This window comes from Lathyrus oleraceus, chromosome 2 (genome assembly GCF_024323335.1).
Source record: "Lathyrus oleraceus cultivar Zhongwan6 chromosome 2, CAAS_Psat_ZW6_1.0, whole genome shotgun sequence".
Lineage (NCBI taxonomy): Eukaryota > Viridiplantae > Streptophyta > Magnoliopsida > Fabales > Fabaceae > Lathyrus > Lathyrus oleraceus.
Window position 1 is genome coordinate 435,805,147 of NC_066580.1, and position 12,939 is coordinate 435,818,085.

A 12,939-nucleotide genomic window follows, 5' to 3' on the forward strand; every position below is an offset into this window, starting at 1 on the left:
TCTTCCTGTCTGAACTACCGGCATTAGGAGATACTCTATGAAATCTTTGAACTCATTCTGACGAGGGGTTAACGTGCACCAACATGCTTCCTTCTGAAAAGGATATGTACCTTTTGTCGATCAATTGTTGCACTTTAGCTTTGAAAGCATTGTAGTCTTCAGTTGAATGCCCATTGTTCTGGCATGATATCCACATTACACATCAGGATCATATCCAGGTGGGTATGGTTCTGACAATGGCCTGAGAGACTTGGGTTCCACTAGCGAGCTTTGAATCAGATATGGCAGAAGTCGACTGTATGACATAGGAATTGGATCGAGAGGAGCATTCCTTCTTTCCAAATTGTTTCGAGGCCTACGCTGGTTCAGATGCTGATTCTGATATCCTTGACCACGAGATCTTTGATTTGTATGAGGAACAGTCCATGGTTGCTTGAATGGTGCTCTAGGCCTTGCCGGTTGCCTATAAGGATAACATGGTGTTGGAAATGGTGATTCACCATACTAACGTCGGATTCTGAAGCATAGTCAACATCAATCATCCAAATCATACACACATGATGCCAAATTTAATTACTTATTTGTTATTTAATTCATTTTTTCTCTTAATCGTATTAATACATAAAATATAGAAAATAAACATCTATCAAATGTATGGTTTTGTAAGTGGCTTTAATACCACTGAAGGAAAATTACGATCCAAAATGTAACGCAAATTAAATTTTTTCCTTTAGTGATCCTTACGAATGGGCATGATCGGTGATAGAAACCGTTACCTCTTGTGGAGATTGAAACCTTTGATGCAGATATAAGGAGTGATCACGAGTATTAAATGGTGACAACGCCTCTACTCAGTCCACACGAACGGATTCCTTTCGTCTCAGTGCTAGCTGCTACGAATGAAGGCTTTGAGTGAGACAAAGAGAGAAACAAAATTTCATCAAGTGAAATGCTTATGCACAAGGGTTCTATTTATAGAAGCACTTGTGTGGGCTACAAGCTAAAAATCTCACTTAAGTGTATGTGACCCATATCTTACGGTATACCAACAATCACTTAAGTGTATGGTACCTTACCATATTTCATATTCTACTTAAGTTCATTGTACCTTACGATATTCTATAATTCACTTAAGTACACTGTATCTTACGGTGTTCCTTATTTACTCTATCTCTCATCAATCTATCTTTTTACGTGTGACCTTGTAGGTTTTCACGATATTGACACTTATATTAAATCACGTATTTAACATAATAAATAGTGAGAAGTATCTATCAACACATCACTGCTACCCAAGACACGGAAATGTCCTGTGATCTGACAAATCATTTTTTTGTGATAATACTTATGTGTACAATTACATTTTTTGCCCTTATGTCTATATTTAACACAAGGCATAGACCGTGTCATCCTTGTCCAATTCAATATTGGGCCCTTAGACAATTATCATGTTACGCAGGATGTACACATTTCATCTAGGTCACTCATGTCCATCAGCATGCTTCGTGGAGTACCCATTATCTATCTTTATGGTCATTCAGTTACGGACAACGTTTGATAGCAATAAAGCACTCGATTGTACATCTAGGGCCTATAGTGGTTTCAGGTCGAATGGTGGTATACACCACTTATCACCATGAAAATAACTTATGACACTTTGCATAACATTCTATGTAGTATTCTCATAACAGGTTAATCTAGTATAAGTATTACTCATAATATTCATACATATATTTAAGACTTGATAACTCCTTATCCATGATCCATGAGATGTGATCATCAGTCTATATACATAATAGTCTAAATGCTTTAATATTATTCCACTTCACAACTAAGCTCGGCTACAAATACTTTAAGAATAATGTCCTTATGTTTAACGAGATTTCATGATTAAGTCACACTTGATACATTAAACGGACTAACTATTCTAGGGACTTTATTAAATAAACATAATAAACAAAAATCCTTTTATTATTAATAAATAATTCGATACAAGTACCAAAAATATTGACCTATAAGGCTTACACCACACACGCACGCACACACACGCGCACACACACACACACGCACACGCACGCGCGCGCATACACACACATGCGCACACATGCGCGCAAACACACACACACACACACACACACACACATACACACGCCCACACCCCTCCCACACCCACACACACGGACACGCACACACACATGCACACACGCACACACACATGCACACACACACACACACCCACACCCCCACACCCCACACCCCCACACCCCACACATACACCCCCCCCCCCCACACACACGCGCGCGCACACACACACACACATACACACACACACATATATATATATATATATATATATATATATATATATATATATATATATATATATATATATATACACACACACACACACTCCAATGGCAAGTTTAAAGACTTACTCTAAATCTTAGCTTTCTATTTTCTTTCAATATTATAATTCTTATTTATTTAAATATATATTTTTTTAAATTATTAATTTACAATATCAAATATATATAAAAAAATTAGAACCTAACAAAGAGAGCCGAGTTGTTCGCGAACATAAAACGAGTTGAGTTTGATCTTTAAAAAGGTTTGTATCGAACTCGAGCCGAGTTTCAATCTGAACCAAATTTTATCGAGTTAAGTCGAACTGAGAAGAGTTCGACTCGACCTGACTCATTTCTAGCGCTATATATTGCTGACATCGCCTTGCCTACTTATAGGAAGGCAAGCACTTAGGCGCCTTCCACAGACGAGGCTCTGCGACCTCCTACGACTTTGTGGAGCAATGTTAATATTGACATACTTTGCTTCAAGAGTTCTCACCTTTATTTCTCCAAGGAATTTCCTTTTGATCACCAAAACATTTTCTCTAAATTGACCTCATCTATCGTATGCATGAAGTATAACCTTATGTTGAGGGCACTTATGTTGCATGATATCGATAAGGAGAGGCAAGACAATGATGATAAAGAGTTAGAGGCGAAACTTCTAATGCATGTGAGTGCCTACAATGAGATCCAAGGTTTGTTGAAGTCCCTCCGTGAAGACAAGAAAAGTGGGAAGAGAAGATGACTTATGTGAAGGATAAGGCCAAAGAAATATCCATTGAGAATGAATCCTTGCATAAATCCTTGAACACCACCCTTCTTCGTCAAAAAGAGATAAAGAACGGTGTCAGAGCTCACTGATGAGGGGATGTCTACTTATGGTGTCTACTTTAAGTGTTCCAAGAAAAAGGTTTCCTTCCTTTACCTCAATATAGACCTGAGCCAAATGGATTTTCTCAAAGTTTTATGTGGTGGCCAACTGGTGGGTGAGGAGGCGATGGACTCCCTAGAGCCTAAAACTCATGTTTCCGTTGAGGACAACCAAGCCAAGGGTGGGCGATGGATGACGGCGAGTCTGGAGTCCCTCAACTAGAGAATGCTATCGGGGAGGGGTGACTCGTAAGGAGAATTGATTATTTGGTTGTAGTATTTCTTGGCCCTTAATGTCCTTTTGTTGTATTTATTTTTCCCTATTGAATGTTTATTTTGTGGTTAACTAATGGAGAATTACTGTTAACATCCTGTTATATTTGTTATCCTTGTTATGTCGTGAATGTGCAAAGGTCTTAGATTGAACATTATGGGTAGGGGTTAATTTGATCGATGTTATGCTAATTTGGATTATGCCTGCAACCGATTTTTTGTTGTGCTATTGATGTTAATAATGATATACTTGCAATGTGTTATGCCTGGTAAGTTAGTAACCACATCCTATTAGATGTTATTGCTATTGATATTCTATGTGTAACACCCGAGTTCGAAGAGGACAAAGAGTGGTTATATGTGACACCCGAGGGCGATAGAGTGGCTATCGATGCATGAGGCATGATAATGAGACACTCATAACATCTTCTAGGGAAAAACCGAATTCACATCAGAATAAGAGGGATCACGAGGCTGTGCAACTATGAGACTACATGGTTGAAGGAAGGCTTATAAGGATTAATCGGTACTACTTATACCAACAATATGAATCTTCTTTTCGGTAGCCCTACTGATAAGAACTCCACAGTTAAGCATGCTTGGCTTGGAGTAATATTTGGATGGATGACCTTATGAGAAATTTCCTGGAAAGCGTATGAGTGGGGACAAAGCATGCTGAAAAGACCCATGTTGGTTTGTGTGGTCAGTCGGTAAGCAATCTAGGGTGTTCAAATGGTATCAGAGCCATACCTCTCCCAGTACAATGTGGTTCGGGGACGAACCAAGCGAAAGCTGATGAGCATGTAACACCCGAGTCCGTAGAGGATAAATAGTGGTTACATGTGACACCCGATGGCGATGAAGTGGTTGTCGGTGCATGATGCATGACAATGAGACACTCCTAGCAGCTTCTAGGGAAAAAACGAATTCACATCAGAATAAGAGGGATCCTGAGACTGTGCATGTATGAGATTGCATGGTTGAAGGAAGACTTATGAGGATTAATTGGTACAACCTATACCAACAAGATGCATATTCTTTTCAGTAGCTCAACAGATAATAACTCCATAGTTAAACATCTTTTTTTCGGTAGCTCAACAGATAAGAACTCTACAATAAAACGTGCTTGACTTGGAGTAGTATTTGGATGGGTGACCTTCCCGAAAGTAATTTTGGGTGTTACACTAGGTCTGTTAGATGACATGGATCATGGATTGCTATGTTACATGTGAAATGAATTTGCCAAGTTATTTTCCTACATTGTTGGCTTTGTTTGCATTGTCGTTAATTGATTTTATGTTGATGATGAACATGGTTTTTTGATGATGATACTTGTTAGCTTTTGATATGTAGGTTCAAGATAAGCATGACCAATGGAAGTGTAGAAGTATGGAGACAAAGACTGTCATTCTCTTTTTCTATTTTGATTCAAAACAAGTATTGTAATGTTGCGTAGCTATTATGTAACATGTGAATGTAAATGCAAATGCAAACTATGCTTATGTAATGAACATTAATCAATATAATTTATGATTCAAGATTAAATCAAATTTCACTTGTTTTGCCATATCAAATGTATGCAATGCTATTATGAAATGCTATATGAAATGGCTACCATGTTCATGTTCAATGGCTTAAATACCAATGCAAATGGACCAAAACTTGACCATATGAGCCAAACTTCACACCACGACCTAAAATGACTCAACGGTGCTTGTCAATTAGAATACCACACCTCTGGCTTAGGGTATCCATAACTTAATTATTGGATTTGGGCAATTGATTGACCAAAAAGTCAACACTTGACCAAATATCAACTTGGGTAAGACTCGTGCCACTCAATAGACAATGCAATGATGAATCTAAAAAAGACACACCAATGGACCAATGAATCCAAATGATAACAAGACTTGTAAGCCAAGCAAACCAAATGACTTGAATTTAAAGTTTGTACTTTGCACCAATGACTATGCCATGTCCTAAGATGGATTGAATTAGTGAAATGCATTCCCCTAGGGCAACTTGTGAATGCAAAAATTGATGATCTGAATCATGATGATATACACCATAATTAATGAATGAACAATCAATGAATCAACCAATTCAAAAGGTATATGTGGGTTAAAATTTTGTGCTTGGTTGAGCACACCTCAAGATCATGTATGGAAACCATAGTTTTCCTCAAGTACCATTACCATACCTTGAGTCCATGATAATTTCTTATTACGAATCATGCTAATGCAAATGTAGTGATGAAATGGTGAATGTATGCATATGTAGTAGGGCCATGGACGAAATGAAAATTGTACAGCGAGTGACATAAATTTTGGGGTATGACATCAGTCACAACAACCACAATCTTGCAAGCTTCCATAAAATCATTACCAAACCTTCAAGAAGTGTTAGTTTCAAGACACGTCTCTCTCAATAATTACAAATCTCCATAATTAAGATCTGAAATCAAGCCAGAGGTTGAAGCTAAAAGAAATTTTGTATGGAAGTTTTTACGAGTTTTCAAAAATTAGAGGTTGCTGATTTCACAAAATCACTTTTGGTTATGAGATTTCTCAATGATAATGTGATGACAAAAGGAATTTATACGTGCTGTAGATTATGCACAGAAATAGGTGAAAAATGGTTGTTAGATTCGAGTCAAGAGCATTTGTGATTTGAGTCAAATGAGCAAGTAAAGTGAAACACGATCGACATAAAGAAAAATGACAAATTTTTCGTGATTCGAGTCATGTTATATACATGTGATTCGAGTCTTAGAGGCTCGTGATTTAAGTCATATACAAAGCTTGATTTTAGTCCAATTGATCGGAACTAAACAAGAAAAAATGAAAAAAACTTGTGTTTCGAGTCATGTAGGATGCGTGATTCGAATCAAATGAGGCAATGACTAACAAGAGACATCTGATGCGAATCATGTGCAACTTGTGATTTAAGTCATACTGTTGCATAATTCGAATCATGTGTAAACTGTGATTCGAGTCATAGACACCCAAATTTTTCTATTCTCCTCTGTTTGATTTGTTTTAAGTCATAAATTGCGAGTGACTCGAGTCACACACAATAAATCTCAAATTTTTAAAATAATTTAAGATTTCACTTTTCAAATAATTTGAACCAACCTCAAATATGATTCTTGTTCCATTAACTGAAACAATTATTTTATGAAAAAGACAATAGTTGTTATTGTGATTTAATTTTATATTTATTTACAATTACAATTATAAGTTGTTTAAAAAAGTTATTTTAAATTTTAAATTAATTATCAATTTTTATAAAATATTAATGCTTATCCTATTTATTATTATTTTCTTCTAATCTTTAATATTTTTTCTTATTTTATTTTTAAAAGAGATTAATATTTATCTATTGATTGTGTAATTTCTGTATACACACCTCCATGAAATTACTATATAATGCCACACATTACTTAAGAAATACCACAATTGATTTGCTATATTTGACTTGCGCCAAAATATTGATTTCTTAATAAAATTTTTAGTATAAAATAAATTATATTATTTTATAAATTCTGGAACCTCTTAAACAAGACAAGTTTAATAATAATTAATGTAGAGTGGAGTAAGTGGACAGACTTAATTGAAATTTAGTAAACAACTTAAAACTCTTTAAACCTACAGCACTATCACTACACGTCTTTGAAGCGACACATAGCGTAATTTAGAGAGGCATTGGTTCAAAATAAATACATATTGAGTTAAATAAATGAGGATAAAGACAAACACTACTAGAAAAATATTTAGTTTCTATTTATAATTATTTTCTGGGAGCGGGTAGCCCGGGAACTAAAATTTAGCGAAATATTGAAATCAAAAAAATAAAATAAAAATTCCCGCTCATATTGGAAGTTAAAAGCCCCAATTTTAATCGTTTTCTCTCACACAATCGTTTCTTGCCGTTTTCGCTTATTCACTCTTGAGCTTCTCATTTTTTCATTTCTCTCAACAACGAAATGGGAAAAGCTCGCTCTGGTAGCAAACGCGCTCAGCCAGCAACGCCGGAACAAGATGAACTTGAAGACAACGTTCTTTCGTCGGAAGATAACGAAATCGTTTCGCTTCTTCCTTCCGAGCGAAAGAAACTTAAGTCTTGTTCTGCTAAGACTGACGGTGCTTCCTTTGTTGGAAAACCTATTCCGGCAGAGGAAGCCAGATCTAAATGGCCTCGCCGTTACTCCAAGAAAGAGTGGGTTCTTATTTTATTTTTATATTTTTATTTATTAAATAGTTTTTTTTTGTGAGAATAGTTGCAAACTCACTATTGTCGATTGTGTTTGTAGTGGATCCGAGGATAATGATTGCTTAAAAGCGAAGTTTCATTACCGTGAGGCAAATGTTGATGGTGTTATTTATAAGCTCAATGATACTGCCTATGTCAAGGTATTCTTATTTTATTTTAATTATTTTAATTAATGTTAAGATTTAGGGTTTTAGGGTTTTTATGCTTTTTTGACTGGGGTTTTCTTTCTGTGTTATTTTCCTGATTTTCTGAAATGCTGTTTTTAGGCTGAAGATGATAAACCTAACTATATTGCAAGGATTGTTGAGTTCTTTGAAACTGAAGACAAAGATCCATATTTTACTGCTCAATGGTTTTATAGAGCCGAAGATACTGTAAGATTGCTTGTTTTAACTGTTGTTTGTTCTGTGTGATGGTTTATATTTTTAGGGTTATGTTTGATTTTGGAGATTTGAATGTGTGTTGTAGGTTATTAAGATTCATCCCGAGCTTATTGACAAGAAGAGGGTCTTTATATCAGATGTCAAAGATGAAAATCCTCTTGATTGTATTGTCAGAAAAGTGAAAATTGCCCTAATTACTCCTGATGTAAGTGTTGTTTTGTACCATTTGGTTTGTGTAGTTTGTTGTTTTAAGTTCAAATGTTTGAAGTGTTTGCAAATTTGTACTCTAGGTAGACTTGGCTGCAAAGAAGAAGAAAATGCCTCCCTGTGAGCTATACTATGATATGAAGTACACTATTCCTTATTTAACATTCTCAAGCATTGTCAGTGGTATGAAATCATTATACTTAGTGGTAGTTTGTTTCAAGTTTCTATGTTGACACTATTCTTAATTTCTTAAGTTGGTTATTGTTTGGCCTGATTGATACAGAAACATCCAAAATAGAGAGTGAAACATCTACACTATCAAGTGAATCAGATTCTAAATATGGTTCTAATAGGTGTGATGCTGAGAATAGTGTTGCTAATGGAGGGTTAATTCAAAACAAAGATTCTGAGAAGACAGAATGGACTTTATTAGATTTGTATGCTGGTTGTGGAGCCATGTCCACTGGTCTTTGCTTTGGAGCTTCTATATCTGGCATCAATCTTGTTACGGTATTTAGAATAATTTGCAGAATCAGTTCATTATATGTTTGCTTGCAGATGATTTTTCAAGACTGATCTTAGATTGTTTGTTTTTGGCTTTAAAGAGGTGGGCTGTTGACATAAATAAACATGCTTGTGAAAGTCTGAAGCAAAATCACCCAGAAACACATGTATGTATTTGTTATCCAGCATTTGTAGATAAATTATTGTAACTTTGTTCTTAGTTCTTCATTCTTATTTTTACTAAATGTTTTGCTTCCTAAAATGTGTAATTCAGGTGAGAAATGAGCCTGCAGAAGACTTTTTAAGTCTACTGAAAGAGTGGGCTAAGCTCCATGAGGAGTTTGTATTGAAGGCATCAGAAAAGACAGATTCTAATGTTGATGCTGATGAAAATGTGAAAGATGAACCCGAAGACATAAAAGAAGAAGCTGCTGATGACTCATCTGACTCTGAAGAATTTGAGGTAGAAAGACTGCTTGCTGTTTGCTACGGTGATCCCAACTCTGACAACAAACCAGGAGTTTACTTTAAAGTATGTTTTCTTCAAACTTGCACTTTAATTTGATTGGTTTATATAACCATAACAATTATTGGCACCTGTGTGGTTAATATTGCATATCGACTAAACTAGTGTTCAAAGTAAACATCAATGTTCATAAATAGATTTATATACAATTAAAGAAATCATCATACTTAATTTAAAAATTAATAAGGAGAGAAGAATATACTAGAACTAAACTTAAAGTTGGAAGAAGAACAACATTTGATTAGTTTATTCCAAAATTATTGTAGCCTTTGCAATATTAGATGTGACGGCAATTAGCAACCACTACAACTGCCCTGTTGACAGCAGTTTGTGGACCAATTGTATTGCATTTGAACCCATTTGTAGATTTTGACCTGCCTTAAACCCTGCTGTTACTCCAATCCCAATGGAATAATTTTACTAAAGTTTTTTAATTGCTTAATTTAATTTAGTCCTCCCATTTTAATTGCTAAACTTTTTGATCCTAGTTTATTTCTTAAAAATGCATTATTTCAATTAGTGGTAATTCTTTTTATGCTATATATTTTTAATCATTCAGGTGCAATGGAAGGGTTATGATTCCAGTTATGATACGTGGGAGCCAGTAGAGGGCTTGAGGTATAATCCAGTTATAAAACTTTAGAGTTATTTTTGCCATTAAGTATGCTATACTAGATTTTGTCTTTACTTGATTGCCTTAAGCCACATCTACTTAAGATTCTAACTATGATTCAAATTGTAACAGAGATTGTACAGACGCTTTGAAAGATTTTGTGACAAATGGTTGTAAAGAAAAATTATTGCCTCTTCCTGTGAGTCTCCTCTCTTGATTGTTTGGTTACTCTAGATCAAAATTTTAAACATCTAATGCCCTTTTCAACTGGTTTTATATGCTTGTTCAGGGTCAAGCTGATTTTATTTGTGGAGGACCACCTTGCCAAGGAATTAGTGGTTTCAATCGATTCCGTAATGACAAAGAGCCACTGAAGGATGTTAAAAACAAGCAGTTGCTTGTTTATATGGACATTATTGATTTCCTGAAGCCAAAATATGTACTGATGGAGAATGTTGTTGACCTTTTGAAATTTTCTGGTGGGTTTTTGGGCCGTTATGCCATAGGTCGTCTTGTGGCCATGAATTACCAAGCTAGAATGGGGATGATGGCTGCAGGTTCGTATGGTGTTCCTCAATTCAGGATGCGAGTTTTTCTTTGGGGAGCTCTTCCTAATGAAGTAAGATCATTATCTGATCTAGATTTTTATTTTTATTGATGTGATGTTCTGGAAGGTTATTGATACATCTACTGTTCCATTTGCAGAAACTGCCTGCTTATCCGTTACCAACTCATAATGCGATATCAAGATCGGTTGTGCCCACTGAGTTTGATGTAAGAACTGATATAATCAGAGATGTTTGTGCCATTTTCTTAGATGAATAATGTGTTTTTTAATTGTAATGTTAAGTTTGATCAATGAGATTTGGCTCTTGTTATAATGCAGGAAATTACAGTCACATATCCTCCTGAAGAAAAACATCAGCTGGCTGATGCAGTTTTGCTTAAAGATGCATTGGAAGATCTTCCTGCAGTAAGTTTATTTTGCTCCCAAGTTCATTGTTAAATTAGTTTTTTATTCCAAAAGAATTTTGATTCCATTTTTGCATGTTTTTTAATTTTATCAAACAGATTACTAATGAAGAGAACCAGAATGAAAGGAGCTATGGCACTAAACCTCGTACTGAGTTTCAAAAGTATATCAGATTAAAGAGAAGTGGTGGGTATCCTATTTAATATTGAGATTTAAAGTATATCATGTCTTGGTTGTCTGCTGTTAGAATAACCGTTTGTCACTGCATTAAGATTTCAGCTCCTGTATCCATAGTGAATCTTTCAAATTTTGACATCATAAAACTATATCTCAAGCACATTTGGAACAATATTTGTGTAATCTGTTTTTAATGTCTTGAGCAATTTTGTCTCATGTTATTCTATCATGCATTTAACTGGTGCCTGATCTTGCATTTTCTTTCTTCTAGAGATGGTGAATTTTTCAACTCACTCTAAAAGTGCACCAAGTGGAATGCTGTTTGATCACCGTCCTCTCCAGTTAAACAAAGATGACTATGACAGAGTTTGCCAAATTCCAAAGAAGAAGGTACCATGCCCTGAATTATCATAACAGGCTTTTACTTTTTTGTTGTTTCTCTGTTTAAATTTTAATTATGTCTGGTTGCTTTTTTAGGGAGCAAACTTTAGAGACCTACCTGGAGTTCTTGTTAAAGGCAACAAGGTTGAATGGGATCCTTCAGTTGAACGAGTACTGCTTCAATCTGGGAAGCCATTGGTAATTTTCTTTTCTTTCCTTACAACTATGTTTATTTTGAAGCAAGTTCTATGTTGATCACTAAAATTGTATGTCTTTGTAGGTTCCTGATTATGCGATGTCATTTGTCCGTGGAACCTCTTCAAAGTATGTAAATTCATAATTTACCTTTTCTGTGATCATGTTTATTTGTTATTCTGTCTAAATCAAACATCTTATGTATCTGTCTGAAAAACAACAGACCCTTTCGTCGATTGTGGTGGGATGAAATTGTGAATACAGTTGTAACTAGGGCAGAACCTCACAATCAGGTAATTACTTACTTTTTTACTTTATATTTTGTATAACTAATGCCACATGCAGTTGTCTCATATTCCAAGTTATTCATTTTCAGGCCATTCTCCACCCTGAACAAGACAGAGTTCTTAGTATCCGAGAGAATGCAAGGATACAGGGATTTCCTGATTGCTATAAACTTTGTGGCCCTATCAAAGAGAGGTATGCTTAGAAGGATTACTAAATGCAATTTCTAACTTTATAACGTTTTACACGTCATGTATATCTTGGCACTAAACTGTTCTTTCTTAAATGCAGGTACATGCAAGTCGGAAATGCAGTGGCTGTTCCTGTGGCTCTTGGCCTTGGATACACATTAGGTTTAGCTATCCAAGGACTCTCTGATGATAAGCCCTTGACAACTCTCCCATTCAACTACCCAAGTTCTCTTGCTCTTAAAAATTTAGCTAAGGTTGAGGATAATAATTCAAGTTGACGCGTTCCTCTCTCTGCAATCCCAGTCTCTGCCATTTTAAAGTCAATTTGCATCATTCTTATAAGGATTTTCCTTTTCAAGTTGAGAGAATGCATCAGGCTGAAGAATTGTGAGACTATGTTTTGTACTATTATTTTCATTGTTTGTGATTTTAGATTCACTTTTGTGATGGTCTGCAATTTGTTGTAATGTATCCAATGCTTAAAACAATTGGAATTCAGTGAATGACTACAATTTGATCAATGTTTTTGTTATGACAATCTTGAATCATATGAAGTTTAGAACCATTATTAAATGAATGGTTTCAAAAGCATGATAAATACAGCAGAAATGATTAGCCACAACAATAGAATATAGGACGTTAATAATGTGTTTTAGTCATAATGCATCCAACATTACCATCAACCGTTTTCTTGAGATTTTACTAAAAACACCACTAAGTACCAGATTTGCTTACTTTGGT

The 12,939-nt window shown here is 35.3% G+C and overlaps 1 protein-coding gene across 1 annotated transcript; it reads left to right on the forward strand.

The window, feature by feature from the left end:
* Positions 1-7,392: 7,392 nt before the first annotated feature.
* LOC127120039 (DNA (cytosine-5)-methyltransferase CMT3) lies at positions 7,393-12,719 on the forward strand. Its single transcript, XM_051050421.1, has 20 exons — positions 7,393-7,709; positions 7,804-7,903; positions 8,030-8,137; positions 8,232-8,351; positions 8,437-8,536; positions 8,637-8,863; positions 8,959-9,024; positions 9,132-9,389; positions 9,943-10,001; positions 10,129-10,195; positions 10,286-10,615; positions 10,702-10,770; positions 10,883-10,969; positions 11,068-11,155; positions 11,418-11,536; positions 11,624-11,725; positions 11,808-11,851; positions 11,946-12,015; positions 12,099-12,202; positions 12,299-12,719. Exons 1-20 carry the CDS (start codon positions 7,477-7,479, stop codon positions 12,474-12,476), a joined length of 2,529 nt encoding a protein of 842 aa, XP_050906378.1. The 5' UTR covers positions 7,393-7,476; the 3' UTR covers positions 12,477-12,719.
* The last annotated feature ends 220 nt before the right edge of the window (positions 12,720-12,939 follow it).